The sequence below is a fragment of the Solea senegalensis genome, linkage group LG7 (genome assembly GCF_019176455.1).
Source record: "Solea senegalensis isolate Sse05_10M linkage group LG7, IFAPA_SoseM_1, whole genome shotgun sequence".
NCBI classification, from domain to species: Eukaryota; Metazoa; Chordata; class Actinopteri; order Pleuronectiformes; family Soleidae; genus Solea; species Solea senegalensis.
Genome location: NC_058027.1, coordinates 13,924,689 through 13,951,583, shown reverse-complemented (window position 1 = coordinate 13,951,583; position 26,895 = coordinate 13,924,689). Strand labels below are relative to the sequence as shown.

Sequence of the window (26,895 nt, the reverse complement as noted above, 5' to 3'; positions counted from 1 at the left end):
GGAAACTTAATGTTTTGTTCAGGTATGTCCACAGCTCTTACCATGTTTGCATTATGTTCTAGCGTGTGGATGCGTCCACAGGTTCAGGAAAAAGAGTGCGTGTGTGTGTGTGTGCTTGTGTGAGAGTCGGTGGTGGTGTGTGGGGCCGAACAGGATTACCCTCCTCTGGGATTCTTCTGGATGATTATGTACTGTATGTCAGGATTTCAATCTGCCAGAGTAAAATACAGCAGCACCATCTGTGGCCTGAGAGTAACAGATGTCTGGGAACCATGGCTGACTTTCTTGTCACTTGATTCCAGTTTCTTTGCTTCCACCATTTCTGGGGATGTTCAATCTCTTCTGTTGATTGTTCATATAGACCGATTCACATTTCATCAGGGGATTAAAAAGGTTGGTTGGCCAAAATCATGTCAATCAATCAAAAACATAAAAAAGATTTTGGTTGCCTGTAGCTATACAGTTGAGTTAAATAAACCTGTGTGCATGCATGTAGGTATTACATGATTTTTTTGCCATATAAGATGCTTTTGCAACTTCAGTCAACATCAAATCAATAAATATATATCTTTTTTATATATAGAAATGTGAACCTGTAGAGCTTAGTTTCCACTGTGTCTAATATCCTACATCTATGAACCACCGGCCCAATTGCTGGACATTCAAGACAGGGTTTATTTATTGGACCACTTCTGTATTTCATCAGACACCAGTGGTCCCATGCACCAGAGGCTGATTATTGATGTGTCTGACTACACCACTGGCTAAAAGTCTTCTAAAAGCTACAAAACTGCTCAGAGAGTGAAGGAAAACATTTTTCAGCATGAGTCACATTACTCATGTCTTTTTTTTTTAACTAAAAAAAAAAGAAAATTTAAAAATTAAACAGACGGGCACGTCTGTCTCAGTGTGGCTGCATTTTTCCTCTGTGAGTTTACCAAATGACAATTACTTCACACATGGCTTCTTTAGAAACAAACAGTAATCCACTGCATTTTTGTTTTGTTTCTGCTGAGCAACAATTCCCAGAATGACGTTGGTCTTTGTCTCTCATTTTCTGCACCAATCTGTTATAGGATTTTCCTCATTACAGCCTAAAACGCTCACCTCTTCGAAGCCATATATTTAGTGCAAATACTGAACAGCGATGTGAATAGCACATGTGACATTACCAAATGTCCTTCTTTGAGACATGAGCGCATATATAATTACATTTACCTCTTAATAGCTCTTAATAGTTCTTCTAGTAGACCATCTTTTACAGTACATGTGGCAGTAATGTGTGCCCTGTGTGAGATTTACACCGGGGGGAAAAGCGTGCATGCGATACACAGTGAACTGCATCCAAGATAAAGGAAGGATCCACTCGATAAACACATTTAGAGGGCAACAGAGACATATTTGACATTAACAGCCACGTGTAAATGAATTGCTGTTCCACACCAGATGTAGAAAGCACAGAGTGTGCAGTAAACAAAGTTGAATCAACCTAGAGGCCTCTATTATATCCACCAGATGGCAGGAGGCCGAAATGGCTACACCTCTCTCAAGGAGCAGCTACTTGCATTTTCACTGATAATGGAAAATGTGTACAAATGGGACCCCATGAAATCCACATCAGATTTAACAGGAAAGTGCAAAAAGATTCCTCTTTTGAAGTGACAGCAGGCGCAATACATACCCGGTATTTGGAGAGATCGATCCTCAGTGAGTTGTGCAGCTGATCCAGTAATTTCACAAATTTCTCCCTCTGTCAGGAGAAATAAATCCATCACTCAGAGTGTCACCACACCCACAGTACTGTAACCAAAAGAATCATAACACTGCGTGGACCATGGCATTGATTCATTTTCACTTCCTGGAACTACATTTTTGTGATTTACAAAATCATCTACACTGCCAGACTGGGCTTTCTGCCTGGAAATATTACGTGATGCCGAACAACATTAGCTTATAAGTTCAATCAAAAAAGTGCTGAGATTTTGTACATGTGTTACATATACAAGACTGTAGATCCACCTTTTTATTAAGCAGTCTATACAGTGCTGGGTAAAGGTCTTAGATTTGGTGTTTTATCATGCTTTCATGACCAGGTATTCATCCAACTCTTGATTTGAATATAAATAGAAAATACAGGAACAATAACAGACCGCCCTTACACTTGAACAATAGCTTAAACCTGTTGCTGCTGTAATATCCATGCAAAAGTTGAGTAAGTGAATATGTTCTTACTCCAAAGTTAGAGGCAGCAAACCGGTCAGAAGCAGACGCAGTGGTTGTGGTGGTGGTGGTCGTGTGGGCAAAGTAGGCATTGATATTAGCAAGCAGGTTGCTCATCACTGCTGGCACACCAGGACACATGTACTTGGCGGACAGACATGAGAAGTGCCTGCGGAGGAAAGTAAACAGCGGCATGAGGAACAGTGTTGCAGTGGGAGTGAATCACTTCTTCACCAACAATCACCTCACAAATACACCAACACGTACAATATGAGACTCTGCATCAGTAGACGGAATTATAAAACAATCGATATGCCCCAAAGAAAACAACAAAAATAAACACACTGTTGGAAAAGAACTTGTGTGCAGTTTAGCATAAAAATGTCTATGTCTAGCCACCCACAGCACAACAACAAATTAGAACACTTTGTGCAGGAAGTCTGACTGCTAAAAAAGAACAGTGTACTTTAATGTACCAAGCAACCATTCATCTACTAGGTAGCATATACAAATGAATGAAACAAAGTTACAAAGTAATAAATGAAATAAGAGAATTTGATCAATCAAGCTTTCCTCTGGAGGCTGGGATAAAAACATACCCAAAAAGCAGTGAAGATAGATGCAATGTTTTGTTTTACTCCGTATCTTTAAACTAAAGCTGTTTCTTCCCTTCTTTAACAAAGACCACTGGGACAAAAAAGAAGTATGTGCACATTCCAATAAATGTGATTTTCACTGAGGTCAATCTTCCTAACTCCCTGAATGAGAGACGCATATGCATCACCACCTCAGATTTCACATGAGCTCTCTCTCTCTCTCTCTCTCTCTCCCTCTCTCTCTCTCGCAGCACTGCGCAGCAGTAATTAAGAAGTGGAGCCTGAGAGGCCTCCAGTTCAAGGAGAAATGTCTGCCTTAGTGAAGAGCACATGCTTAAGTTAACAATCCATAGTGCTGCTTCACAGGCCACGTTGAAAACTTCCCACATAATAATTGACTGGCACCTGTGGTGAAGATAAGGATGCTCCATCCTCACTCTATATCTTAAGCCATATTCTGTGGCTTTAAAACAAATTTAATGAAACCTGCCGTTAGTTCATGTTGGACACACACCACAGCTGTAATCAGGTGAGCAGCCGCTCTCAGCAAGGTGGTTCATTCATCGCTCATTTCTTGCTCCATCGATGCTTCCTCACACCACTGCCGTTGGCAAAGATTTACCGCCACGAACCCGGCCTCCACCTTTCTCAATCAAAGATTAGCAGGCTTTCAACGTTTTCGAATGTTCTTCAGTACTTCCTCCTCATTCCTGTACAGTGGTTTCCTGCATTGCCCTTGTTTGGCTTAACACGCAGCTTGGCCGATCCAGGGTGCATCTACAAAGTGGAGCCATCTGTGCCAAGTCTAACTGCATTTCCATTTGTTGCAATAAATGGTTTAATTATGATGAGAATGTTCCTGACTGAATTGCGGCTAAGTGCTGTGTGACTCAAGATATACCACTGGTTGCCTGGTTGAGTGCTGGGGATTTTTCTGTGTGAGTTAAAATAGCCGTCTGCTGTGTCCTTTCTATAGCTTATCTGTAGGGTTTGGTATTTTGCATTATTGTATGCTAAATGTGTATTTGGATGTGACAAGAAATTGAATCAGATGCTATTTTTTTGTCCATTTACAAGTAACTTTATTTCTAAAGAAGCAACAAATCTAGTGACTTTTCTGACTTGCATAAAAGAGAGTAACCGGTGTTGCCCTATGAACGAGATACAATCTCTCCCCGAGTGCCCACATTGTTCAGAGAGTCAGAACCAAAATCTGCTTCCACAAATGCACTGAAACCTTTTCTCAATATTTACTTGGGGGAAAAAAAGAGACTGTTGATGCAAATGTGCAGAGCAGTTGACTCCCCAACAGTTTGTGCAATGTCCGATTGAGCAGATGTGCATGCAGATAAGACTGACAATGGCTAAAACTTGGCCAAAAGAAAACAACCTAATGACATTATGGATTTAATCTTTGCCGTGAAAGCTGTTCCCAATCTCCCACATTAACTCCATGTATATGTTACAGCCATCTACAAGGATTTGCTTAATATCAAACCTCCATATCAGATGCTGTTGAAATGGTGTTTGGATGATAGCTATTAGTGTTTGGTATTCATTTTTATGCATCCTATCCAGTGCATAAGTGAGTGCAACGATTATGGCACTGACAAAATGAAGCTCAGAGACCCATTGCTTCATGAAGTGTTGGAAAAGGCACCTGCTTATGTCAAGTAATGATTACAAATGTAGCATCCATGCATGTGTGTGGGCATACATAGGCACACTCTATCTTTCTCTCTCTCTCTCACACACACACACATGCTCCCATCAGGAAGCCTATTTAATTACTTTGCTTTTAGCGTCCAAATTACCCAGGAGCACTTGGAGTGAGGCGAGGAAAAGGAGTGATGCAATGAGAGTGATGTTGGCATCCGCTGAATTCCCATGGCACTTTTAGAGCAAGATCTCCTCAAGCCAATTTTCAAGAAATTTCTCCTCCTGTCATTACCCTGCCTTGGTTTTTACCAGCAGATGAGACATCGGTCTATATGCACACACTCCCACATTGCAGTATTTCATGGTTTCAGGTGGCAAGAAAAACGAGAAAAAGACGATGAGAAACTGAGGTGGGGGTTGGGGATCAAGTGAGACGAAGATAAAGGAAAACAAAGGAGGATTGTGTTGGGGATCGGTGGTGGTGATGGTTCGGTGTTGCTGCTGCTGTGATTTATGCAGTTATCAAGTCAAAGGTTAAGGTCTGATGAACATAACAGAAAATGAAGGCCTTTCATAAGTTCCCGGTGCACATCATTTTAATCAGACAAATTAAAGGATAGATTTTAAGAAATAGGTACATGTTCAGTATTGCTTCATCGCACATGGTCACATTTCTTCATATGAAAACTCAAAATGTGACCAGCACTTTTAAATCAGTGTTCAATGTCCAAGGTTCATTTATTCATAATTCAATTTACCAACACTATCTGGGTGTAATAGGTGTCTGCGGAGTTGCAGCTGAACTTGCCCTATGTGCACCCAGACAGCAGCTCAGACTTAAATCACTGTGGCAATGCTATAAAACATGGTCTTTAACTCATTATTTCTCATTGAATTAATGAAATGCAGTGCAAGTCATAAGGAAACAATGAACCACCGATAAGGAGTGTAATGCAAGGCCACTATCTGTATCTGTCTGTTTCTGACTGTGACAGCTGAATATTAATAGAGGAAACAATAGTGGATTGTTTTTTATCTGCTGAACATGTCACACGAAGATGAAATGGAGGGAAGATTAGGAGCAATCAGTAGAAATAGTAATTTAAGGCCAATGGCTGGACAGAAGTATTGTGCTTGGGTTGCACCGTGTCTTTGTGGATCAGGAGAAAACGTCTCATCTGTGGTATTGTATAAAGAAGTCAGGAGTGTATGTGAGGCTGGTTCGGGACATTAATAAGGACAGTAAGACAGTGGTGAGGTGTGCGGCTGGAGTGACGGATGGGTTCATGGTGGAGGTGGGGATTACATCAGGCAGGGTGGAGTGGGTGGAGACCGGTGTCAGGGGTGATGTGTGACAGAAGGATACCCGCAAAAGTGAAAGGGAAAGTCAGTAGTGAGACCTGCTATGATGTATGGCTTGGAGACAGAGCTGAAGATGCTGAGCTTTTTGTCGGGAGTGACCAGGATTAATGGGATAAGAAATTAGCATATTTGAGGGACACCACAGGTTTAACTGAAATAAAGTAAAATAATCAAGGTTGAGATGACGTGGTCATGTGCAAAGGAGGGATAGCGATAATATTGGAAAAAAAATGCAGGGCAGGCGGACAAGAGGAAGACCACAGGGGTTCATAGATGTTGTGAACGAGGACAGTTGGTGTCACAGAAGAGGACACAAGGGAGAGCGTAAGATGGAGGCCACTATGGTGACTACTAAAGGTTGAAGCCAAATGGAGAAGTAGATGAATACTGTGTTTGGGTAAAAGGAGATTATATGGAGATACCCCCACACTTGCAAGTACCCTATATGCTTTCCTGCAGCCTCATTACTACTCCAAGATATGAATCACTAGTATTTCTCTAAGAATGGAGCAGAGGCATCAACTACTAAAAAGTGTATTCCTGGAAAAACAAATTAAATTTCAAATTCAGCTTCTTAAATCATGGATTTATCATCGAGTGATAATCCACAGAAAATGACAAACAACTAGCTTATGTAAGAAGCTTCCTGTTTATTTCTAAAGCTTTTTTTTTCTTTTTGACCAGACATGAAAGTCAATGAGAAAAAACCTGGCACACCAAACATCGCTATTCAAGTTCACAGCACGTACCAAGAGGGAATTGAGCAGAATAACTGTCGAGCTGAGGAAAACAGGTGCAGCATGTGCTCAGTCAGGTTATCACCTAAATGACACAGTGGCCCCGTTCAAGCCTGGTATTTAAACCTGTCCTCAGTGATCCGATCACAGCCAGATCACACTAACCGCTGAGGTATGAACTCTGTCCATCTAAAGGACGGATAAAAGACTGCCTTTTATGTTATGTGGTCAAAGGAGAGACATCCAGGATGCATTAATGGCAGGTGTGAACAGTCATACTTATTGGCCCTAATTAGATCACTGAGAATGGATGTAAATACCAAGTCTGGACTGGGCATGTGTCCATTACTATATACTGGAATACATGTAGAAAGAACTCATCTTAATTTAGAGATCAGACCAAAACACAAGGATGACGACGCCTTCCTCAGAATAGCCAAATGCAGTTTAACAGTGTTTTTTCATGAGGTAAATAATAATAATAATAATAATAAGAAGAAGAAGATGAATCACCATCATTATATATTAAATTATCGGGACCCTGGCATATTCAAATCCATATATTTTCAGTAAAATGTTTTTGTTTTTTTAAAAGTTTAGACCCATAACCAAAATGTGTTTGTGTATTACTTGTGAAAGACTGTCTATTGAGCTAAGCAGCTTAGATTTATTTTCACTCCAGCATACAGTATGAACCCAACAACAAAGCAGGCTCAACGGGATCACACAACAATAGAAGCATTCCCGTGTTATAAGAAAATAAAGTAAAAAAATATCGAGCAAAAGAAAATCCTTAAATTAGTGGTTTTAGTTCAAAAAGTTGAGTCATTAATCGTTACTACATTAATATACATGAGACAGATCAATCAGATTTTATAGTTTTAAGAATCAATTAAAAGTGTATGTGTTACAATTTGTGATGACATGAACACAACAAGAACAAAAGATGAGAAGAAGAGTGACTAATGTGACTAATGAGTGTGGAAGAAGGAGGAAAAAAAGCCTGCAGTTGCCACTTGTGCAGCGGAAGATAAATGAATGTGAGATTAGATAATGCAGACATCTGCAGCAGTAACCCAACACACCAACATTGCTATACTGCCCTGCAGTGTTGACACGGCGTGACCTTGATCAATAACCAACGATTTTGCTGTTTCTCATGGTGTGTCTTCTGTCTACGTGGAGTATGTTTGTAAAGCGGCAGGATGAGGCGGAGAGAGACACATTTGTGGACACACAGGGTCACAGAGGCTCAGAGAGACAGAGACGGGGAGACATGAAACTGTATTTCTGTGTCCATGATCAATGTGACCAAGTCAGGTTAGGAGTTTTTCCAGCAGGGGACCAGCGATTAATCAATCAAACTTAGGAGCTCGATACTTTTCCGAGCTCTGGTTCTGCTGAGGAGACATCTTTAGAGTTTCTCCTCTGCTTCTGCTCTCCTTTTCTCATCTCTGTCTCACGTCCATTCTGCCAAATGAGACAGTGACAGATCGCTGAGGTAAAAGGCCATAGATCAGGGGTGGTACTCACGTCATAGCCTGATAGATGGACTCCACTCCGTATCTCATGGCGAACTCGTCCACTATCTCCTGAGACACGTCGTCAAAGTACACCTTCCACGCCTCGTCCCCTTTCACCTGCGGGATCTTCACTACGCCGTTGTTCTTCACCTCAGTCAGACAGTGGAACAGGTTCTGTGAGTGGCACAAGCGATAAAAAGAAAAACGGTCACGGTGTCGTTTCTTTTTATATGACAGTGAATGAAGGAAACACCCAGTTTTTTTTTAAGTGCAGCAACTGTTGTTTTATTTTTGTAACAATACCAATATATGATTCACTGTCATTTGGTGTGAAGTGAGAAGGTTCAGGCTCACACTGAATCCCATTGTTATGGTTACCTCATGTAAACAGGTATACTGGCCATGGGGAGGGACCACGTTCTCCTCCCCTTTCATCTCCACACTGATCTTGAGTCTAATAGCACCAGACACAGCAGACTTATCCGTCCTCTTATCTGTAAAACACAGTCAAGCTGAATGAGTTATAACTGAAAATCACCTGAAATGTAAATGCCAGTGTCGAAAAATGTAATTTTCAAACTCTGCAAGATTTTTCTTTACATTCCAATCTCAATGTTTTGCCTTGAGCGATGCAGCACACTTACTGTGCAGTCGTTTTTCTGTGCACCTTTCTAAAGAAAAAAATCTTTTTAATACAGTGGATGGCGAGTGGAACAAGGGAAAGATTTCGCTTAAGGTTTACAGCATTTGATTAAAAAGAAACGGTCCAAGTGCACAGAGAGTGTCCCCACTTACTGAAACAAAGCACAATTCAATTAACAGCAGTACTATCCACCTTAGTTAAAACATTTCCTTGACCACACCAGAAAAAATATAATAATTAGTGCGGTCAACGTTCATTTTGGAGATTAATTCCGGTGGCAACATGTGCAGGCGAACCCAGCCATCCTGGTTACAGGACATATGGATACAGATGGACTTTTGCGTGCGTGTGTGTGCACACGCTGTTTCTCTCTGTCTCTCTTTCTCTCTATGTGAGTTTGTGTTTTCTCTCTTGCCCTCCCTGACTTGTGTGCGTTTGTACGCTCTCCTTCTGTGTCCCCCCAGTGTTTTCTGTGTATGTTGTATTTCACTGTGTGAAGATTGACTAACATGTTGAAAAGATGCCTTTTCTTGTGCGAAATATGTACTTCACAAGAGAGAAACTGTGTTTAAAGTTTAAAGAAAGCCATTAAAACAGTCTTTGAATTGATTGCATGATTTTATATAAATAAATGTCTGATAAGCTTCGGGTTTATTTTCGCGATTAATCACGATTAATTACAGAAAATTGTTTTTTTTTTAATTGATTGACAGCCCTAATAATAATGCAATAAAAAAAACAGATGACGGGGGCATTCGTGACCTGAAAACATGTCCTAGATAACAGCATGACAACATTTCTACACACACAACCAAGTAGTTTCTCACTGTACAAGGAAACAATTAAGCTAATAATTAAATCAGCAGCATCAATGGGTTGTAGGATTGGAGAGAATAAGTTGATTTACAGGTTTTCCAACAAATGCACACCCACAAAGGCAGACTAATGTAGGTAGACACACTGCTGGGAGCTAATGACTTCATAGCTGCCCACCTCTCCTCTCCTCTCCTCTCCTCTCCCCTCTGCGCTCTCATATGTAAATAATCTTCTCTGTGTCAATTGTGTGAAATGCTCCTCTACAGTCAGTTGGTCAAAAGACAGATAAGTGAAAAATAATAACATGTCAGAGCGACAAAGCTGTAAGTGGAATAGCCCAGATTGAAGAGGAGGATGAAGAGGCTTAAAGTGGACAGCAGCTGGAGGGGAGGACACTCTCACCAGCAAACGCCTGTTTAGACATTCGTTGTAGACATTTAAAAAGGCAAAGGGCAGCAGCAGCAGTGAACAGGGGTCACTATTAACACAAATTGCTTCCTTTTAGCTAGAGAGCCAAACAATGACAGACGCCGACAGTCAAAATACTTCAGTTAGAAGTGGGAGCTCCCATTATGCTGCCATTCAGGGTTGTGCTGTATAATAAAACCAGCGACGTATGAGAGTGGAAGCGGCAAAAGACTCGGCATCAGCAGAATCAGGACCCAGACTTAACCACAGGTCTCTGTGGCTTCTCAAGCGGACTGCACCATTTATATGACCAAGTATTTATCCTCATATTCTGCACTTGTCTTACACTTCCTGTGGGGGCAGTGAAATGTGAATTTAAATGTCTAGAAGGGGACAGATGATGTGTTATAAGGGAAGTTTTCAGTAACTCTGGAGACTGGTTAACAACAGAGCTCCCAAACTTCACAACCTCGTGTTTGATTTCTGTAACAAATGTTAAGAATCTTTTAATTCGGATCAAACCATGTGACCTACTCAAGATTAGACTTGGTAGGTGGCTACATGTAGCATTTAACATGTGAAATTAAAGGCACAGACACAAACAGCATTTAAAACCCTGACAATAACAGTATCTTGTAAAAAATACACAAAGATTGAATGGGTGACATACCTAAATTGTACCAAACATCCATCTCCCCGCTGAGTGTGCGGACCTCAATGATGGTCTGACCCAGGAAGTCATCCGACTCGCGCTTAAAGTGCTGCTTCACCCGCGATTTGATGTCGTCGTCTTCATCCCAGACGCGCACCTTGATGCGGTCGGTGGCATTATGACATTCACTGCAACGACAGTCATGTTAGAAACAGTCTGGGGCAACACAAACAGCAGCGACATCATATGCTGGAGTGGCAGATTACTGGAGCGGGTTGTTGAGTGGAGCGGAATGAAGATGCACAAATATCAGAGACCCACATACCACGACTCTTTTCTAAATATCGGGAAAGAATTTGCATACATAGCTGAGTATGAGTGAGTACACAATGACATGTCTGGAATGCCACTGTGGAGAAGCGCTGTCTGTCTGGCAGCAAGAATTACCCAAAGTCATGCCATGACCTTTACTGTGCAGCTTTTGAATTTGTATTCTGTTGAAGTGTAAGCTATGATCATCAGAGAGCTGATTTCTACTTTGTGGAAGCTTTGAATGCCATTTTTTCCAGCTGCTTTGCATCAGTGCTGCTGTCACATGTCACATGACACTGTAGAAAAAAAAGAAACAGAGGCGGCCAAAGCACTTTCATATAGGGTCAGAGTGTTCAGCTCTGGAATTAAAGCTAACAGGAAGCATTTTTTGTTCTAATGACATCTTGGATGTGACTGCTGGAGAAACAGGATCTGCATCTTTCTTTCTTTTGTTCCAGAGAAGCAGTGGCTGCTGCCACCGCTGCCGCATTAGTCCAGGGCTTTGCTCTCTACCAATCACATGGTAATGTATCACTCTATTAATCTACATCCCTGTAGTAATGGGGAAAAGTTTTATTATAGCCACCACTGGAGTGTCATTACAGGTGTGGGGCTAGAAAACTCTTATAAAATATAAAGACAAACCCCCTCACTAATCCTTTTCTCCATTTCTAGCCAGAGGATAACAGTTTTTAAAAAAGAGAGAAGAAAAAGAAATGAGCTCAGCACCAACAGGATTTTCAAAGACACCAGTTCTGTATGCTTAATAATCATTTGTGGGTCAAGCAAATATTCCAAGTTGTTCCCTAAAATTGTAAATACGAGCAGTCATTCTTTAACACTTTGTGTTAGATTTGCACAACATGCCGAGTGCCCTCCAGTTTTATTCGCCGCTGCTGTGAAAATAAACAAAACGCTATAAAAACAGTACAAACAAAAAAGTAGGTCAAGGCAGAAAAATGAATCAGTGGACCAAATGGCATAAATTATGCAAAGGTATATTAACTTTTTTCCTGAAACAAGACCCATCTTATCCAGTAGTACAGATGCTGGATCTCCAACATCTACACAGTGCACGTGACGTCTACTTTGTCTTAATTGAAATCCCCCAAATCTACTAACTTTATTTGATTCGTCTGAATATAGAAGTGAAATAAAAAGGACAAGGCACTCACAAGTAGAACTTCTCGTCCCACACCGGGTTGAGGTTGCCAAAGATGGTCTTCGTTCTGCGTTTGGTTTTACCGATCTGGACGGTGACGTAAGGGTCACTGGAGCCAGTTTTATCCTTGGCCTGTAAGCCTTGTGCACTCATGACTAGAAACAAGACAGTGGAAGAAGAGTCACATTAAGATCACAGGCATGAAAACATTGAATGTCATATATTCATATCACTCTGAACTATGACAAGGGATATTTTACATGAGTCACTCAATTTAAAGCCAGTGATCTATCTCTGCTTTTTTATTTATTTATTTATTTATTTCAGTGTTCACTGCCAGAATTGTGTTTATCAGATTCGTTGGTTCTAATTGAATAAAGGCTCGCCAAAAGCTGAGTCAATAAAGCAGCTCTTTTGATTTGATGGCAATAGCCATTGTTTATCGTGTTCGTATATGCCCAGTGTGTTTATAGTTTGTCCATTCCTGCATCTAAGCTATAGGTAGGCGTCCGCCCCCCGCGTGTGTGCCCACCTCCAAATGTCCACGCTGAGCTAAGATGTGACTTCAGATAAAGATCAGTGATGTGGAGGCTTGCTTCCACACAGAGAGAGGACCGTACGGGCAAAGAGAGACAGTAGTGCTTCACAGTGCCACAAAAGGGAAAAAGGACACTGGAACATTAAATATGCATAAGTGGCAGTCTAAATAATTCAGAGTACATATATATCCCTCAACTCAATGCTGACAGGAGTTGGTGGGCAGGATGTAGAGGTCTCAAGAACCATGGCCTGCTCGCTCTGCCCCCTGTTAGTAAGCGAGGGGTCTAAGACACACGGGTAAAGGTGTGTGTTAGTATGCTTTGAATGAAGTGCTTGTCAGATTATCCAGCATGGACGGTTACGTCGACCTGTCCACCACCGACAAATGATTTCTCAGGACCGTGTGCGCCGAGCTGAGAAACTCAGTAGTCGGGACTTCCTCCCTCGTCCTCTCTCAATTCTTCACATGGTGAGAGAACCTCACATTTCACATTTCCTCTGCACAAGCAAATGCAAGTAGAGTAGAGTTGGTGTATAGTACCAGGCCTGAATTTATTATTGTGATCATTTATTTATTGTGCATCTAAGTTTGTGTAAAGGTCCAGTGTGTCACATCAAAAAGGGCTTCTTCTTTTTTTTTTTTTGAGGCAAGGACCTTGCTTTACAGAGGCTGCCATCTTACGTGGCCATGTTTCTACAGAAGCCCACACAGACAAACCAGCCAGAATGTGGGTTTTATGTTTTAAAGCTTTGAAGGCAAAATATAAGAACAATTCAACCCACATAAACCAGATGGATAAACCAAAACAAGTAGAAGGAAGAAACGGTAGAGAGAGTGGGAGAGTGGAAGAGTAGAAAGAGTTGTGAAAGAGTGCTTACATCCCTTCTGGTATTCCGAGACCATTATATTCCCCTGAAGCACGTGGGAAAGGTAGGAGTAAGCAGATGAGACCTCTGCTTGTTGCATTCTATAGTCACACCATTGGATGCAAATAATTCTTCCACTCTGAACCTTCAAATCGAAATAATATCAATGTTCTTCCAAGTTGCATACTTGGAATACTACATACTTTTCTCTAATTAATCGAATTAATTGTGGTTATGAACATTGTAATGGACAGAAAACAACAAAGACAGAAAGACAAAAATGAAGCATAATAATAATATTCAACCTTGACATTCCTTGGTAGTGACATTGAAGATGCCACTCCCACATGGTTCTGTTCTAGGAAACCTGCAGTTCATTTATAATCTACTGCCTTCTTGTCATTCAGATCATTTTGTCACCATGGCCTCAATTTCCAAGATAAACACTCTGATCTGCAATTATAATCCACTGCTGATATTGTTGTTGTTAATTATAGTTTTTCATAATTATCGTATGGGTATTATCACTATTTTATTCTATTCTTTACTATTCTGTGTTTTTGCTCTGTGGAGTTATCACACACACACAGAGAAGTAAAATGTATTGTAATTATTTCACAAAACCTTAAGTGCTCAAGGTGGGAGAAGTGAGAACGTACTGTTCATCAGAGAGGAGCAGAGTAACAAAGTGTGTATGCAGAGGAAGTGAAGGAATAAAACATTTTAGAATGTGATGAACGGCAAATGAACAGGAAGGAAGGAAGGAATTGCTTTTCAGTGCAGCGACCTTGACGTTTGTTTCAGCCAGGCTGAACTCAAACCAAAGCAGAGGAAAATGTAATCATACGGAAAACATTAACAGTCAACGGAAAAGGTAAGGTAATTAACAACAGTAGGTAATTAAAAGTAACAGATGATAGTACATCTGATATGAGGGTTTACTGCCAGGTCTCTTAACATGCACTTTCAACAGATATACAGTATCTCACGGTCTCTGTCAGAGCTCAGTCAGTTTGTCATTATTTGATGAATGGTGAATAAATAACAACTCAATAAGTGCAGTCTAAAATGGGGCGTTCAATAAGCTCCTGTGAAACTGACCATGGCTATTCTGGATCTTTTTTCACGTCTCCTTCTCCTGGGTTCCTCCTATTTCAGCTGACATTGTGGAGGAGGTGGGGCACCTCCACACCTCCACGAGGTGCAGCAGGTATTATTAAACTATATAAAGAAGCCGCCATAGCCTCATTATTAGAGTCTCTCGGATGCTTTTGTAATTTTTAGTGCATTGTTCCATCCTGATTAGCTTCCCGACTGCTCAAATTTCTATCTTGTTTTCATTATTACTACACGCCGAGGACTGAGCTGCGGGTGTTATTCACGACAGAGCCTTGTATCCGTGAATGAGTCAGGTATACAGATTTGTCTTCCATATCTATACAATGACTGAACAATTGTCAAACACTGCCCACACAACCAGCAAATTATTTCTCCCAGAATTACTGAATCAATATCTGTTCCTAATTTAGGTGGAGTGCTATTCACTCTTCCATGTCAGAGGTTAATGACCAAGATCTTGAGGTTAATTGTGAGTAAATACTAAAAAGGATGGCAGCGGGTTTTATTCATTTGAGGTGGGAGTGACTTGTGATGGCATTTTTGATGATCTGGTCTCGATGGGACTGAGCCAAAGGTTAAAGGCCATGGTTCAAAGGTCAAGGATCACCTGCAGCACAGCAGTATTAGAAAATTTCCATTTCGGACGACAAATTATGTTGTGTTTAAAGCTAATACACACTAATACCATACCCTCAAAACAGAAATCTTTTAATTGCTCCCTGAGGGAAATTGTGTTGATAAAAATGTCTGATATAATTACAGGAACCAGGCTAACCTGTGATGCTGATTTTGGCAGACCACTTGGAGGTCCCATCAAGCACAGCCTGCTTGGCTGTTTTCAGGTGGCTGGCAAAATCCTCTTTGGAGACGTGGAACATCTCCTGGATCACCTCAAACACCTCTGGGCGGTTCTTTTCTCGTATCTTCATGCGCTCCTTCATAGCCATTATGATATTTTGGGTCTTGTCCTCTGCCCCGTGCTTGGAGCTTTTCTCCACAGCCCCTGCAACAAAGAGTTGGCTTATTTAATACTTAAAGACACTGTAACAAGGAATTGAATGTGTGTATCTATTGCTTTATCCTAAAGGCGGACGGGTAACAGCACAAACAAACAGAAACAAGCATGTATCCTGGCTCCACCATGTGGCCCATTTTCTTTAAAAAAAAATAAATAAATAAGTGCATTGTGCAGTACTAAAGCATCCAGGATACATTGAGATTGAAAGTGTCTGATTTTCACTGAATACTGATTGTGTGGATATGCATGGAAGAGGAGAAAGCATAAATTAATGTTACCGTTTGTCTCATTTTTGTCTACAGGACAAAGGAGGTACATGTGAAGGTTAATTCTCTTTATCTGTATCAGGATCGTGTATCTGCAGTGCCTCCAAGAGTGCACAACATGATAAAGACATATTGCAGTTTCAACTATCAAAGCACAAGTGTGCAACTGTGAAACACTGACGTTTATAAGAGCCAGTGTGTAACTAATCCACTTAAGGTTTATGAGGATTGCCGCAGGGATCATCCTGAAGCCTGCATGTGATATTGTTGCAGATTGTCTATGGTGTAACAGCGAGGTCCTTGATTGAAAAAAGTGATTAGGATGCAAGCGACTGGACAGAGCAGAGTAAATGCACCATGTCACGTGTCGTAATGACCTAAAGGGGATATGTAATGCATTACACATGTTGCCATAATGACACTGACATGACATTTATTATAGGCACAATTGTAGTCTTAATACTTACACCAATTTCATTGGAAGGAAAAAGGTTCATGTTTTCATTTTTAAACTGATCGTGACATAAAAGTGATTTTTACAGGAAAAGAATCATTTGTAATTAGACCTGTAACAAAATGGAGGGAAATAAATGTTTTTTTTTCTATAATTTGCAGTTTAAACCACTTTTTTTTTTTGTCTTTGTAGAGAGCACATTCAAATAGCACAGTTACATTGTCAACGGTGTTTGTGCATGAGTAAATCGAAGTTGCTTACTTTGTAAACAGTCCGCGTTGAGCAGGTCCTGGCACTTCTCATGACATTTAACGCCACACTCTGAGCAGCGCATGCCCTGACGGGCGATGCCCCACAGCAGCCCCTCGCACTCATGGCAGTAGGTGGGCGCTGTCGCTGTCCACACCTCAAAGTTATGCGGTGTTGTGGATGAAATTGGGTAGATCAAGGCCTGTAGAGTCTTCTTGAACACATGCAGTTTCTGAAAACAGCAGAGACAGCAATGAGACACTGTGAAAAATAAAATATGGGCAGATACAAAAGTAAGGGATGAGAGAGACAGGGAAGGTGAAGCGAATGTTGTTAAACTCCCATGGCACAAGGAGCTGCAGAAACTTATGTTATTTCATACCATCTTTCATTAAAAAAAAAAAAAAAAATTTTGTGCCGAAATTGCTTTTTCAAAAACATTCACTACATGTTGAGATCAGCACAACCTGCTCAGATACCACTATCTACTAAAATAATATAAAACTTGAGTCAGAATTAAAACTTTCTCAGAAAGGAAGCCTCTGGAGGCTTAACTCAGTCCGATCTGCAGTCTGAGCAGTTGAATAAGTAAACTGCAGCAATTATCCCGTTGTGTTGCAGCAGTATTTAGGCTTTCTTAGAGAATAATATCAAACACTCGGGAGATAACGAGGAGGAGGCTTTGTTTATCCTTTCCTGACTGTCATTAAGTAGGTACAGAAGTAAATCAGGCTAACATCTCATTAACTTTAGATTAACAACGTCTTTAGCCCACTGGCGTGATGCACAATGAGTGGTTTGCTGAAAAAACACCACTTCAGATAAAATACTTAAGTCTAGTGGGGACCTGTCTAAACTGATCGCTGCAACAGAAGTATCTTCAAATTGAATGCTTTACTGCCACAGCCCTTCCATCCACAAAGACAGGAAAAGGAGCTGGGACTTGCCAATTCTTGAAGGCAGAATCAATGGATGCTGTAAATAACGTTTTAAAAGTGAACATTATCCAGATTGAGAGAGCGAGCAAAAGTGAGAGAGAAAGTGGCAGAGAAAGAGAAGGAGATCTATGGCCGTTGAATAAATCTTCGAGAGGTGCTCGCTGCTTTGCCATCAGCCCCCAGTGTGTGGACAATGTGCTTTTAACACCTGAGCACGAGCAGCAGCTCTACACTTCGCTATGAAGATTACTGCACACACACACACACACACACGATTATAAAGCACCAGATGACAAGGCTATCTCACATTCTGGGATTTGCTGATGCAACTGAGAGGATGCTGGAGCGCAGAGGACCTTTAATGAAGCACAGACACAGAGATTTCTCTTTTAATCTGATGACGATGATATAAGGCAGATGTCTAAGATTTAGCCACAGCTATACCAGAGCCCTAAACGGAAGGCAAAACCCTTCATCAAATGTAATACAGAACCGTCTAATTCTGTAAGCCACATTAGGTCTGTATATAACTTTCTATGTTGGTGCTTTTAAACCTACTTATTTCAAAGCCAGTTTTCTTTTCTGTATTTTCAAATCCGGCACACCGCCCCCCCCCCAATCTCGACACTCTCAGTCCTGACACCCTATGTCACACAGCACAGCAGATGTGGGAAGAAAGCTGCATGTGTGAGTCGTACGTGTTACACTGCGAGGAAACCCTGGTGATTTTGTGCAAGACACTGCAAGAATTGATTGACAGCTTCAGCTTGTGTCTGAGACCAACACGGCAGAGAAGAATCTAATCTCTCCAAGTCATTTCTGAGTTTTCACCAACCCATTGTCGCCGTTAGCCACTTCAATGACATTGACATGCTTCTGTTACCACCTTCTGCAACTCAAATTATCTATATCGCATAGAGTTGCAGGCAGCCATAGCAAAGAATCCAATGTCTTTTTGTCTAATAAACCACATGAGGTCGGTGTAAGACAATCGTCTATCTGACAAAATCCAACAGGCAATCAGTATAAAATCAGCATCATTTGTACAGCACATAGCCAGATGATATGTACACTTCACATATTTCATTTTGACATAACCCTTTGTCAGGTCACCGTTTTTCTTCAGACACACACGGTGGACACACACAGGCCCACACGTGATGTTTCTTTCTGCTCCAAAAAGCAGGTACATGGGAACCTTGATGCAAAAAGAGCCTCGCATCAAGACAGGTCCATGTGTCAGCAATGACAGAGTAAGACATTTAAGGCAAATTCAATTGTATTAGGTTGAAAGATGTAAAAAAAATCCACTGATGGAAGCTTTGTTGAGGGCAGATGGACAAGAAAGAGACAAAAGAAGGAAGAGGTCTTAATAGACTTCTCTCCAGGGACCAAAGGTGAGGAATTTGTCAACATCTCTAACTCATCAGGGACATCAGGGAGTCCTGGTGATGAGCCATTCTCTGCTCTGAACCTTCTCTCCTTCAGTGCTCAAGTCTTTCCTTTTCTCATCCTCTCTTCCCCTGAGTCCTCTGCACTCCTCAAACACATATGGTCATTTACTGAGTACGTCCACAGGACTCACAGTAAAGCACTCCCTGGATTTAATGCAGCCGATAAAGCTCTTGACATCTGCTCGTCCCACTTATCAAGACCACACAACCTGCATTTACTCTGAACTCAGATTCCCTCTGCCATCAACGACTGGGTTTTTTTTTTGTTTTTGTTTTTTTATCAGATGCAATGGACATCCTGAAGTTCAACACTTGCCATGGTAGCTCCAAGAGTCCAGTCTCTTCATACACACATTAACACAATGCATTCATCGCACAATTCCTTCCTCATCTGGGAAATGAGCTGTTCACATTTAAAGTGCCTAAAATCTAACCCATGGCTATTCGTAAGCAATCAAGACCCTCTAACTTAGCAGCTGATTAAATATACGTACTGTACATCATGTACACGACACTTTAGTATCCAATAATCCGGTAGGATTAGGCCCTGTGTTGCATACACATTGATATGAAGTTGTTTCTCTTGCTGTGAAACTGCTGTCTCCTGCTGTTTCCCTCATCCTCTGTTTTTCTCCTCCTCTGGGAGGAAAGAATTGCAATTAATTGATGCAGAGTCTGGTTTGGAGGTCAACTCAAAAGTGTCTCTCGCCATCGACGGGGATGGAGAGAGAAGCGGAAAATTGCTCAAGAGGAAGGGCAAGAATGTCTCATGTAAAAACTATAGATAAAATCTTAGTTGCTCAGAGGGAAGAATAAATGAACGCTTTACTGAAGGCATTTGAAACGTAGGGGAAAACGATTTGTAAAGGGAAAAAAACATGTGGTGTTTTCAGAATCCCTTTTCACATGTTCACATTGTTGTGTTGTGAAATATAAACGGCAATAAATGAAGCATATTGTATTTGTATGTGTTAGATTTTTAAAGTGTTTTCTTCTTTTAAGGGTGGTTGTATGGAGGAAGCTGTGAACTGCGCCAAGAATCAAAAATGAACATTTGGTCTCACTGAAAATATGTCCACCAGCAGGGACACAAGCCACACTCAGACACCAAAGAAAGTCTACACCAGGGGTGTCAAACTAATTCAGCGGCCACATACAGAGCAATTTGTTCTCAAGTGGCCGGACCAGTAAAACAACATGAAACTTTAAATTTGATGAAGTATCTTTTCACAAAACATATTATGAAATTTCTTGAGGAAACCAAGTGTAATTTCAACGATATTATGCCTAAGTTTACCATTTACACATTCTTACAGGTCACAGTGGATCTACAAAGGCACGAAATATTCAGTCACAGGTAGAACTGAAATTTACACAAATTCATCCTGTCCTCCGGTGGGCCAGATTTGGCCCGTGGGCCGAATGTTTGACACCCCTGGTCTACAGCCACTGAAGTCTAAAATATCTTGTCGCCCATTTTATGTTGCAGTTGTGTACATCTAGTCTTTTCCAACTGGAACTATAGTTTGAAAACCACTCACTTTCCTGCGCCAAAGTCAGTCAGTCATCATCTAACCACTTTATCCTCCACCAGAGGGTCGCGGGGGGTGCTGTGCCAATCTCAGCTACATCGGGCGATAGGCAGGGTACACCCTGGACAGTTCGCCAGTCCATCGCAGGGCCACACACAGATAGAGACAAACAACCATTCACTCTCACACTCACTCCTACGGTCAATTTAGAGTGTCCAATTTACCTATTCCCCATATTGCATGTTTTTGGACTGTGGGAGGAAGCCGGAGAACCCGGAGAGAACCCACGCACACACAGGGAGAACATGCAAACTCCATGCAGAAAGGCCCTTGTTCCAACCGGGGCTCGAACCCGGGTCTTCTCTCTGCAAGGCGAGAGTGCTAACCACTACAACACCGTGTGGCCCCCTGCGCCAAAGTCCGTTGAGAAAATCTACAGACCATTTTAACAAACTATTATCAACATTATCAACAGAGAGACAGGTAGATGGACCAATGATGGCATTGTGCATATGCAAGGAAAGATATAAGACGAGTACCTAATTATTATTCTTATTAATCTTATTTTCATTTTGGAACCCAGTTTTCCCCGGCAACATCGCTCATGGTCCCCGAGGCACAATGGCCACGTTGATTAGAACAGCTATAAACATTTGTCAGAGTTCCAGCAACATCCTTGAAAAAATAATGAGACCATGGCTGCAACATCCTTTTTCCTAGAAGGAACTCTCCATTATCCACAAAGACATGATAATAGCCAGTAATCGCTTTTCATGCAAGCAATGAAGGGAATGTTAGTACTCACCAGGTCCTCATTATTCAGGGTGGACCGGTTCACTAGAGCGAATGAGATGCCTGCCTTTCGAGCAGTGAGGGTCTGGGAGAGGAGGAGAAGAGTTTTGTTGAAAATGAATGAAGTCATTGACCTATTTTTACCTTTCTGCACTTTTATAAAGTTTTACACAATATGAAGTACAGAGGTATACAGAACACACATCCATACTGGGTTTGTTGGCTTGTGAAAAGAGAATGGAGGCTTACCAAGGCCTGTGATTTCCGGGAGCCCATGAATGGAAAATAAAAGAAATAAAGACATTGAATTAGCCAGGGAGTTGGAGGGTGACTGTTGAATGTACAAACAGCAGAAGAATTTGTGGTGTTTATTATTATTATTATTGTTATTATTATTATTATTGTTATCCATACTGAGTGCAGAGGTGTCTCAGCTGCCATGCAGGACTGCTGGTCAGGGCACAGAGCTCGAGAAAGATTCAACTATTCATTAAGAGAGGTCGTATGAGCCGTTGCACGATTCTTTCTCCACTCATGCAGTGGTGGTCGCTAAACTGCAGTCATGCTTGGCATTTCTATTCACTTCTCTGTTGGATGAAGCTTTGATCATATTTTCTGCTGTCTGCGCTGCACATTAGTTTGGCACACACGGAAATGCACACAAGACACTCGCACACATGTATGGGTGGAGCCAGGTGTACTGCACAACACCGAGTCTCGCACACACACACACACACTTTCATTCACTAACTCAAACATGTATAGTACACACACACACACATAGACACGACAGTCTAACAAACACAAACGGGTAACACACACACACACACACACGCACAGACGCACAAATGCACAAGTAAATTGACTTGGTATTAATATCCATTGAATCTGGGTGACCAGAAATTGATCAACATCTACCCCCATACTGGAGGAAGTTACATAACACAGGAATGCAGACATGGACAGCTGACAATATTGGATCAGTCTTTACCACCACCCTCTTGTCTGTACAGCCCAGCTATGGTAAAGATCCATGGAAGCCATGGAGAATGTAGGAGGGGAATGTGACCTCTACATGAACTGTGAGTGTTGATGTAAGTTTATCAACATGCACCAGCACTGCTGAGGTTGCTGCAGGCAATACAATGTGACCCTCTGTCCAGATAGTTATCTATATAGTGTTCAGTGCCATGTGAATTGATTTTCCAACTTTTTTTTTTTGTTGTTGTTGTTTTTTCATTTCGTTTGCTTGTTTGTTTTCACATCCCACCATAATATGGGGGAGCCCTGCTGTCCGTTCCAATCAAACGCTGTCGCTGCCCTGAAGCAATCACACAGCAAATGTGGGACATTGACAAAGGAGAGGCATGAAAGGGGACCAATTTGTTTGCTGACTAGTGACTTCATCCCGAGTGTAAAAGGCTTGCTGAGTGTCACTTTTACATGATTTAAAAGCCTCACACAGTTAAATCAGAATCAATGAAGTCTCTCGGATATATTTTTGGGTGGAGTTGTCAACATTTCAAGTTTAATACAAATCTTCGACACCTGCCGAGCAACAAAGGAGGAGGAAAATGGCCAAGCATCGGCGAGGGTGAAATCTGACAACTCACTGAAAAATATCACCCATAGCTGTTATGGGTCTATGTAGGGATGGCAAATATACAAAGTCCAAAAAAATAAAAAATTAAAAACGACATCCCATACTTACCAAGACATTGTTGGTTATTAATTTCATAAGAGATATGGACAAATACAGCATCAACTCATGTTGTTCACTGTTGTATAAACATTCATCAGCATCTGTGTGTATAACATCAAGCTGCATTATAAATTGTTTTTTTTTTTGTTTTGTTTTTTTAAAGAAAATTAAGTTAGAGTGTGATCATATATCTGTTGTTTTGTCTCTGCAATACATGGAGATGAGGAACAAGTAGACACAAGACAGACAGATATAATGCAGAACATAATGGACAAACAGTTCTATTCACACACGAATACCTCTGGCATCGCAATAGCCTGCTAATGTTTCTCAGAAAGACTATACGTGATACGCAGTACTAAAGTGGATTGAACTGCACCAGGCCTCTCTGTGGGATATGTTATGACACATTACGTCTCAATAAAAAACAAATGGGGGAGCATCGTTGTGATGCAATGTCTTAAACACCCTCTCTAGGGCTAATTAATCAAACCATTGTGTTACGGCTAAGGTTACGTTTCACATTCCCACAAGTGCTCTACACTAAATAGGCATGGATTTAAGTGGTTGGCATTTATCATCAATCTGCTCCTTATTGGCTTGTTTTGATCACAATTAAAGTTTATGTGACTTTTTAAAAGCTGTCTTATGTGCATAGCAGCTCTACTTGCGAGGTGTCACGTCAAGTAAACATCTACAATAATCTCCATCACGTGTAGCGTACACTTAAAAAAACCCAGAATATAAGATGGAAAACTCCAGCCAAAAGATTAGCACTATCGTCTATTTTCATTCCTGTATGTTAAAAAAAAAATCACATAATCACATTTTATCAAACTGCCAGTAAAATGATTGTGTTCAACTGGAGTTCATACTCACACAGGACAGGATTTCAACAGAGTGGTAATTTGGGGTCACTGAAAAAAATCCACATAAATCACACATAACCTTGTTGAGGCAGATGACTCACCAGGTCTCGGACAAGAGGCATTGTCCTCTTGCGACGTAAATCTGGCATACTGTCAATACCATAAAGAATACTGCCAGCCCTGGAGAAGCAGACAGATTTAAGATGTATTAATAACATAATAATGTCATGCTGGGGAGGGGGACATTACAACGAAGAAAGGGGGTGGTCTTGATTTACACAGCTGGTAAACACATTGGATCATGCCTCCTACATCCTACATAACCGGTCTCACCTTCTCCTCACGTCCTCTTCATTTCCCATGGCATTGACCCCATACACTAGACAACCAAATAATCCGGTCTCTCCACCTCTGTTAATCTCAATTTGTGCATTGTATAGGTGCAGGCACATTACTACTGGAATATTATCCTTATACTGAATTTATTCCACACTGTCAATACTGCGGGTGATGATTGTTATGTGTTCAAGACACATTCCAGCAACATCAATAATCTATCAGCTGATTTATGAGGCAACGTCTCATTCTTCACAACACACCTCTGTGTGCTCTCTGTGCACATCCACCAGTCTTCCCCCTTTCCTATCGAGCTCACCGTGGTATCACACATCCTCCACACAGAGTAAGCCAATCAGTTGTGTGACGCTAAAAACATGCAACATAACCAGCTGTGTAGACCCTTGCCTCACCCAGACCCCCTGCCTCTTTCAGCATTAATGCACTACGCATGCTGCAGAAAGCTGCATAGTCTCGACATGAGCTGGGGGAAAAGATGATCCTCAGCCATTCGTGACTCTCTTGACGTTTGACTGCAACTTTCTACAGATTTCTTTAAAAAAAAAAGAAAAGCATACATGTGAAGCCAAGTGGATAAGTTTTGGTTTTTTCCTCACAAACTTGTCATGAAGTCATGAATGCACCGGACAACTTGAGGTACTCCCGGGCAGCACATCACTTAGCAGAACATAAAACCCTAATTGCAGATGCATGTCATTGTGAACAAAGCAGATCCGGATGTAAGTCACCACTCACCCTCCAGTCTGCAAACCAGGCATGCAGACATCCAAAATACTGCGAGGCTGCAGAGAGAAAAGACAAGAAAATGTAAGACAAGCAATACGAGGTAAATGCACAAGTCTCTACAAAAAGCACACAGAAAAATAAAGTGCACTTGGCAAAAAACACAGAGGTCAATTTGGGATGGAAGTAAATGATAAACGAGAAGAAATACAGTAAAGGGAGGAAGGAGGAAAGGACCACCGGCAAAAGACCAAATTATTCCACATCAATGTAATTTGTGGGCTCAAGACTGAGTGTTTGTCGCTCCTGGTGCTTCAGGCCAGATTCGTCTATTGTGTAATTCTCCCTCCTCACGAACCGAAATGTCCAGTTTGAATCACAAATCATTTTCTGAGACGGGAGGAATAAAGGGACAACCAGCACGGAGTGACTGCGAGGTGGCTCAAAGGCACATGCTGCATTTTCTTCTCTATCTTCTCTATATCACTTCAATCCATCGACACACTACATGTACACAAACACACCATCACACCACAAAATCACAGACACATAGACTCAAACATGCGCATGCAAGAAAACCTCAGGTGTCTTTGAGGTTATACTGCATATGACAACAGATAAATAATGACTTAAAACCTGAGAATCCAAAGCACTGGTGTCTGGAAAGAGAAAATGACAGGAGGATGCAGAGTTAGAAAGGAGCAGCTCATTTTAAAAAACACACACTTATTTTGCGTATTAAGGACACTCATCTACTATTACAGCCCGGTGACAACAGTTTATGCAGAAATGGAGACAGTCAAAATGTGCCCCAAGAGAACGGCCGTGAATACAGTGCAACCAGAAAACTACGCTACACAACAAAAGGCTCTTAGCTACAGGATGAGTTAAGAAGATCCTTGAATATAGAAAAATCAATGCAGCACAAATTAAAAAAGAAAGAAAGATCCCTTTAATCGATAACGTTATCTGTGTTAACACTTCTAACTGACCAGACATGGAACATTAGCTAAGCGTTTCGTATCATATTGCCATTTTGGAGATGAACTGCAAAATAACCTGGCCTCTAAATAAGCAAGACTGCAGAGGTGTAATACTGTGCTACTGGTCCGTGTACTCGACGGCCAATGGATTTCCGTGTTGGAAAAAAATCAAACCAAAATCGTGAAATGAGCCGTTTCCCGATTACTATTTAGAAATGAAAAACGAAATAGACGAAGCGATCCGTTATCTGATTTTCTTGGATGTGCGTATAAATGGAAATCGGGAAAGAAAATAACTGTGTGGGAAAAATAGCTATCCTCCAAATGCTACACTACACGCTGAATGAATACACCAAACAGGCCTCCAGTCTAAAGAAACAACACGTCTTTGCACAAATATGTCAGTTTTATAGCAGAAAACAGTATAAATGGAAAATCCTGTGGTGATATCTCTGCTGCGTTATGCACTCAGTTTGGAGGTTTCTGAGAGGAATGTGCAGAGGTGGTGTGCTGAGCAGGGACTTTGCAGAGACATCTGCCCTGACAGTCCAAAAACTCACATATAGGGTTTATTCAGTAATGAAGTTGCTTGATTTCAATAAATTAACGGTTCTTAAATTTGATATTGTGTTAAGGTAAGACAAGTTAAGATCATTATTTCTATGTGCTTTTTAAGAGAAAATTGCTTTATGAATATTACATTTGGCTAGAATAATGAGCAAGTTAGTTATGTTCTGTTCATTGTTGGAGAAGTTTGGATTTTTGAATATGAAAAAACAAATTGGATTCTTTGAATTTTGTTGCAGGAGGAATTAGGAACATATCTAGAAATAATACAATTTTCGGGGTAAAATGTGTGTGTGATTTTGAAGAGCAGTTTTAATTTTGTTGGGCAACACATATTTGTAAGAAAGAGTGAATATATTACTCCATGTCGCACCA

The 26,895-nt window shown here is 41.1% G+C and overlaps 1 protein-coding gene across 1 annotated transcript in view; it reads right to left on the bottom strand.

The window, feature by feature from the left end:
* LOC122772622 (protein unc-13 homolog C) overlaps positions 1-26,895 on the bottom strand; it is a 44,741-nt gene that overhangs the window by 2,211 nt on the left and 15,635 nt on the right. The window contains exons 3-15 of the mRNA XM_044030809.1: positions 25,607-25,629; positions 24,983-25,029; positions 23,992-24,070; positions 21,569-21,574; positions 21,333-21,404; positions 16,616-16,835; positions 15,392-15,619; positions 12,104-12,245; positions 10,635-10,804; positions 8,476-8,591; positions 8,108-8,271; positions 2,233-2,389; positions 1,682-1,750 (exon numbers count right to left, since the gene is read on the bottom strand). Coding sequence (XP_043886744.1) covers positions 1,682-1,750; positions 2,233-2,389; positions 8,108-8,271; positions 8,476-8,591; positions 10,635-10,804; positions 12,104-12,245; positions 15,392-15,619; positions 16,616-16,835; positions 21,333-21,404; positions 21,569-21,574; positions 23,992-24,070; positions 24,983-25,029; positions 25,607-25,629 — 1,493 coding nt within the window. The remainder of the gene's footprint in view (positions 1-1,681; positions 1,751-2,232; positions 2,390-8,107; positions 8,272-8,475; positions 8,592-10,634; positions 10,805-12,103; positions 12,246-15,391; positions 15,620-16,615; positions 16,836-21,332; positions 21,405-21,568; positions 21,575-23,991; positions 24,071-24,982; positions 25,030-25,606; positions 25,630-26,895) is intronic.